The following is a 6,858-nucleotide window of genomic DNA, read 5'->3' on the forward strand; positions in this document are numbered from 1 at the left end:
AAAAAAAAAAAAAGAAAGAAAACTCCAGGTATTAGAGTTGCCTGACAAAAATTCATGCTGAGCCTTAACTTCCAAGTGACAGGAGAACTGGAAATGTGTCTGCACAGATGCCAGGGCTAAGTGAGTGACACAGGCGTGTTACAGCAAAAGGCCAAAGCCAACTGTTAATTTGTCCACAATTAAGAAACTGACAGACTTAAACTACCATATAAAATGTTACATGTAAATTCTATAACAATACTGTGCTAGGTACAAGATTTTTAAATTTTTTTTCTTTTAATAAAAAAAGCTTTACACAAACAAGCCGTTAGCTTATTTCAATAAAGAAAACCGAAAATTAGTCTAAGGCCTTTGTTTTAAATCAGCTTAAGCTATATGATATAAAAAAAAAAAAATCGCACTAGATCTTTTTTTGCTATCCTCTGAAACTTTTGGATCCATTCTTCAATTCACATTCTAAAATACCTATATTAGCAGTCTTCACATAGCACCAGTTAAGTGAGTTCTGTGTGAACACAGTAATAATTGCTGGTATGCATATAAAATGCATCAAAAATTGCTATATGTAACAATGAGATCACCCATCCCAACCCCTCCCCCACTGAAAACTATATAGCCTCTTACAGAATGTTAGTGTTCCAAGTCTTAGTGTAACTTGATATTGTAGTGAGTTGCTTGGTCCCTTTCAATCCTTTTTCTTATTGATGGGGTTCAGTTGTTTCCTACTGTAAGAGGCAGTTTTCTGTCAGCATCTCAATATGTAGTTCATTTCCCACTGAAACATGGGATAGGTAATTTATTTCCAGTAAGTCTGATTGTTTTCTTATATGCATTATAAATGTTTTAAAGTCTTCTTTTGACTTTTCTTGATGATACCCCTTGCAAATATGTGTTAGTACTATCACTAACAGTCTAAAGTCCATGGCAGAGCTGCTATTTTATTTCTCACACGTCACCAGCCCTTCTGTTTTCATAGTTACCGGAAGGGCAATAGCTGAAGGCGCACTGACAACCACTACGTGGGTCACTGTCTTATTTCCATCTGCCGGTTTTTCTTCTTGTACCAGCTGCAAAGTTTTCACATCATGTTCCTGCTTTTTTGCCACTGCTTCTGACTTAACCTCTGGCCCTTTTATGACGGCGCTGATTACTCGGGGAGGAGTCTGGCCAGACGCCTGCTGAGTAGGCACCGAGAGTCTCATTACAGGTGTACCGTGGGCTATGGAAACCGGGGTCAGCGCCCTCACGGCCAGTGGGGTTCCAACAATGTTAATGCTTCCCGATCCAGTCAGATTTGACTTTGTCTGCAGTTGACACTGTGCCAGTTGTGTAGCTGGGATGGTAATAATTTTGGCAGGCTGCATGGTGATTTTGTCTCCATTTTCAGTAGAGGCTGGCATCACAGTAGGAATTGTCTGAATAACGACCTTCGGAGAGCTTGCTGTTGCTGGACTACTGCTGGTTAGTAACGGTGTGCCTGCATTAACTGACTGAACGGCCACAGTTGAAATTTTCTGACCCAACGATGTCATTACAACGGGTACTTGCATTGCCACACGAACTGTCCTAGTAGATTAAAAAAAAGTTGATTATATTGAATGCTAAATTAGAAAATAGGTCTCGTGCAAAAATATGACTGCCAATCCAAAATGTACAAACTAGCGCTCCCAAATTTTACAGATGTACTGACGATCCCTGACATTTAGAATATGAAATACCATGAAATAAATACATTTTAAAAATCAAATCCCACATTTAAGTTCTATCTATAAAACCATAAAAACCAATCCAGGTTAAAGGAGACATCTGCTACTTTAACAGTATAACACAATACATTTAAAATATCAAGTTCTTTTCAAAGTCCTGACCAACAGTGGGTTCTTAGAATGCTGGTATTAAAAAAGGGAGCATATCTTTCTGCCAGGGAGCTTTCTAAACAGCAAATACATTACAACTGACCATCTTCATTTACCTTGGAGCTGCTGTGGCTGATACAGATGCGGTAGTAGTAGGAGATCTGGACGAAGCATCATGGCCAGGGGAGGTGATGTTCACAACTCTAGCTACACCCTTCTCTGCTCTGGCGCAGTTCAGTGGAGATGAGTTTTTCCCACCACGAACAGAGGTTGCTGCTTTCAGGAGACTTTCCGCAGACAGTGACACACGTTCTAAGGATTTTTCATCAGTGGCTGCTGCTAAATCTTCATTACAGGTTTCACTTTTGTCATCGTCTATGACCACTATGTTTTTGGGCATATCCTTGAACTGATATACAAGCCTCTGTCCTTCAACCTTCGCAAGAATACCCCTTTGGTAATAATATCTGTAAGAGAAAAAGTACTAAGTGAATCAAATGTATTACTTTTTTTTTTTTCTAAAAAAAAAAAAAAAACCATGTAGAATGGACACTAACAGAAACATTCATTTATTCCTGTAAGATAAGGAGCTCTTCTGAATTGTTCAAAAGGCTGCAAATTTGAAGTAAGAATGAAGGTGGAACCTGGTACCACAAGTCCTATAACTTTGAGATCCAGAGATCCACAAAGTAGCTCAGAGTTCATTCTTAAAGGAAGTGATTTTGCCTAAATACAGAATGTTATTGTATTTTACAAACACTGGTAAAAACTCAACTCTGACTTACAAAGGTTATAAAAACAATCTGATGTTATATGGAAAAATTACCTTAGCCGTGCTTAGTAGAGATGAATCTATGGGATATCTGAATACTGTCACATAAACTATGTTCATTTACAGACACCCTTAATTAGAAGCCACGTACATTACAAAGTTTTGTGGGTTTCTTGAACTGACAAAACTTAAAGAGAAATTTTCATATCACCATTATATAGCCATTATAACAAATTCACAAGAAATGCAGCAAATTAACAATTTGGAAACTGTTTTGTTTGGCTTTAAATTTCTTTTTAAAGGTCTACAACTTAACTTTCTATTAAGAAACAGTCCTAAGTTCAAAAGCACATTTTCTGCAAAAATAGTATTTTCCAATGATACTGAAATTTTAGACATCTAGACCAAACTCCTTTCTCCCTATCTAGCTCCAAATCCACGAAGCACCTCTAGAATACCCCCCAAAATTAAGTTATAATAAATAAGGGGTTTTTAGAGCTTCTCTTTAAACAGCTAAAGGACAATATAAAGAGATGTATGCATTTTGTTTGAAAATTCATTCTTTTGTGCTCTTACCTCAAAGCTCGTCCCATAGTTTCATAGTTCATGTCTGGCTTGTTCTTATGCTTTCCCCAGAGCTTAGAGACAGCCTTTGAATCCACAAGTTTGAATATGCCTTTTTCTCTCTGAGTCCACTTAATATACCGAGGACAAGTATTTTTATCTTGAAGTAGATCTAAAAGAAACTCCCACAAATAGGTTGTGTTTCCTTTGAAAATAATGATAGGCATTGATTAAAAATTCATTAACATAATTAAACACATAACTAAAAGCAAATATTTAATTATGCTGGGTAAAAATCAATTCACTTACTACTGGTGAAATGCAAATGTACTGTCTGTCATTAAATACTTGACTATATGAGCAATCATTTGTACAGTTTCAAATTGTGTTGTCTAGTATATAACAAAGTATCTGATAACAAAAATCATAAATATATATAACAGCATGAAACAATATAAGATATAAGATAAATTACAAAGCAATGCATAATTAAAATCCAAATGAATGACAGAAAATAATGTTTGAGATTTCAGGAGTGAAAATTAAGTGAACTGGAAAGACATGACAGCATCTTAGAAGATGGCTAAGATCTGCACAGAAGAAAAGGAGGGAATCTGGGTAGGTAAAGTAAGGAACTTAACCCAACAGAAAGCATCACTCTTTTTTCCTTTGGAAGCAGAGGAAGAGTAATGGAAGGTGATTATTAGATGCCCAGGCTTTAGAGGCTGCTGCTTTTCTTTGATTCCCTTAGTAAGCCTCTAGGTACAGAGGTTCTTAAACCAATGGAAGAACAGAAAAGAATGCTAAGATTAGACTACACAGGCCACCACTGAATCACCAGGCCACTTCCAGGCTCCTACTCAAAATAGCTTTACTATCCTCAAATCCAGACCCAAGTTACAGGCTACGTAAGGAGAACTTCGAAGGGTGGAAGGCTTCCAAACCAAGCCACTGCTCCTCAATCTAAAAGCTGATGTCCACTTCCTCTAGCATTTCATTTTCATTCTGGATTTCCTTAAAAATTCAATACATCTATTAACCCGTAGTTGAGCCCCATATACATCTCTTGACCTAAAGAGATTAACCTTCGACTTCACAATATTGCATTTATATCTTGGAAGCCCTATTACATCAGCATCAATACCTAAAATCTCTTACTATTCAACCATGCATAACTTTCAACTACTATAGAACAAGATGTAGAGCTGGGGCATTTTTATTTTATGACCAGATTGTCAGGCCCTGTGAGCGGACATAGCAAAAGTGAGCAGAGAACTTATTCTGGAAGAAAATGTTATATAGCATAGACAGTGCCTTGTACATAGTAGGGATGTGAATGCTTCCGGGTGTGTTGAATTAGATTCATCAACATTCCTCGGGTTATCTTTAAATGCTCCACCCCAGGTCCCATCCCCAAGTAAAACTGACAATTCTATTTCTAGTTTCAAGGAAAACAATTCAGAAAAGAAAGCGTTCTTTATCAGACCAGGTAGTTCATTATGTCCATGCAGAATTATCATTTTGCAAAAGAGTAAACACTGGATGAATTTTAAAAAACAGTAATAACTATAGTTATAATAACTCTAAATTTTAGCTTTCTAACATTTACTACTATCATGTAAGTTTTAAAGTTTTCAATTTAAGTTAAAAGATAATACCTAAGATGTTAGAAATATAAAATGACCAAACACAAAGAAGTTTTCTCAATCTGTCCCAAGTTGAATTATCAGCTCCTGAATAAATAAGAGTTCACTGGAATTTGTCTAAATTTCTTAGAAGGCTTACTAGACTTAATTATAGCTTTAACGACTTAAAATGAGATGTCAGAACACCTGTCGAGGATGGACTAAATTTGAGTATATTAATCCAAAATGATCCAACTATTGAACATTGGTCTGAAAACATTTATTCATGAAGTGATAAATTTTTAGTTACCAGAACACACCTAAAACCATTATTAAAATATTATTTGAAATACAACTTATCCAGCAAAGTAATAGAACAGAATGTGGGAGGATCATTGCTATTTTTGTTTTTAATGAGAAAATATAAATTCTAAAGCAAAAAAGTGGGAAATTTTTATTCTGACTCCTGATACGACTCAAATTTGTTGACTGGAAGATTAAATCCAGCTTGCCTTGGATTACTGCATTGCTACTATCAGTTAAAAAACTATATCTGAAATAAGTCTTAGTTGTAAACTTCTATTCTAAGTGTCCCTACATGAGGATGCATGCTATTGTACATAACACACATCCTCTATAACTATGGCTCCTTTTTCAGAATGGTGTGTGTCAGGCTGCACTCAGGACCTTTCAAAATATAAATAAATGCCTTCCTCCCTCCACTCCCCTGGTATATCTATGGCTAGAGAATCTAAGTGCAATAGGGAGCCAGCATAGTTTGAAAAACTCCCAGGTGATGCTGATATATCCCTGATTAAAAACTACCAAAGACAGTATTTCCAAATATGCATGTACCAGAAATAATTTCCTTAAGAATGCAAAAATGTAACCTGACTGAAAAACAAAATCATCTCACCTCCAAAACGGCCCTCCCCAAATTACCTTTTCCTTCTCTGGGTTTCTTCTTTATACCTAACTCAGGAGACCCATTGGAAATTGGTGATTGCTGGGTCTTTGGTTTACGGCCAACTGAAAAAATAAGATATGGAAACCATACATTGAAAACAAGAAAAATAACATAAGCATGATTAGCAGACTCTTTGATAACATATTATCGATGAAACTGAACACTAAATTTGTGGCACTAAATTTGTGGATTAATATACTCAGTGTATATAACGAGTTTCTTTAAAAAGAGCATTAAAAGCACTTCTGCAATTTTAGATTACAGCAGTTGTTAATTGGTAGTAATCTCAATATAGATGGCAAGTCAGATACTATTAACCTATTATTTACATGGTCAGAGCCTCAATTTGGTAATCTTTTTCTAATAATGCGGCAATGGAAACAGATTCTAGTGCAAACTTTTTTGTTTTCTGGTCTACAGGATTGTTAGAAAAAGCTTTACCTACCTATTGCAGAAGATCTGATAATCTGCGAAGCCCTTGGAGCTCAAATGAGGAAAAGTAAAAAATATTAAACACTCTCTACTGCTCTGAGCCAATCCACCAGAATTTAAGCCCAAGTATTCAAATTCCCCCACCTAAACATACAGGTACATTATAAGAGTAAGAAAATCTTCCAAGTAATTACTTCATATGTGTAATGTTTATGCCCTTCCTTTTGTTTCTTCTTACTTCTGCCAGAAGGCTCTTTCAGACTAGCATCCACAATAAACAGAAAAACAAGAGCTGTACTTCCCTACATTAAAGAAGGCAGAAGTCTGAAATGTACTGTATTCAGACCTCAGCAGGTAAGCTGATGGATGGACACTAGCTGGCAGGTAAAAGGAACATTCAAGTGTATGATATAGTAGTCCCCCTATCCACGGAGGACATGTTCTAAGACCCCCAGGGAATGCCCGAAACCATGGATAGTACTGCACCCTATATAGACTGTATTTTTTTCCTATACGTACATACCTTTTCACTTACGGGGAAGAACTTTACAACTTCTCTTTGGCATACCCCAATTGCCACAATCACTAGTCTTGAGCTTTGGGGCCATTATTAAGTTAAAAAAGGGTGACGTGAATACAACC

General features: G+C 36.3%; 1 protein-coding gene across 11 annotated transcripts in view; it reads right to left on the reverse strand.

Annotated features, from left to right (window-relative positions):
• Positions 1-138: 138 nt before the first annotated feature.
• The window catches only part of ELF2 (E74 like ETS transcription factor 2), an 83,159-nt gene continuing 76,439 nt past the window's right edge, over positions 139-6,858 (reverse strand). For all 11 annotated transcript variants that reach the window (XM_011374283.2, XM_011374280.2, XM_011374286.2 and 8 more), the window contains 3 exons: positions 3,205-3,397; positions 1,973-2,323; positions 139-1,566 (listed from right to left, as the gene is read on the reverse strand). In XM_011374283.2, coding sequence (XP_011372585.1) covers positions 939-1,566; positions 1,973-2,323; positions 3,205-3,397 — 1,172 coding nt within the window. In that variant the 3' untranslated portion in view covers positions 139-938. The remainder of the gene's footprint in view (positions 1,567-1,972; positions 2,324-3,204; positions 3,398-6,858) is intronic.

This window comes from Pteropus vampyrus, unplaced genomic scaffold (genome assembly GCF_000151845.1).
Source record: "Pteropus vampyrus isolate Shadow unplaced genomic scaffold, Pvam_2.0 Scaffold243, whole genome shotgun sequence".
Classification (NCBI taxonomy): Eukaryota; Metazoa; Chordata; class Mammalia; order Chiroptera; family Pteropodidae; genus Pteropus; species Pteropus vampyrus.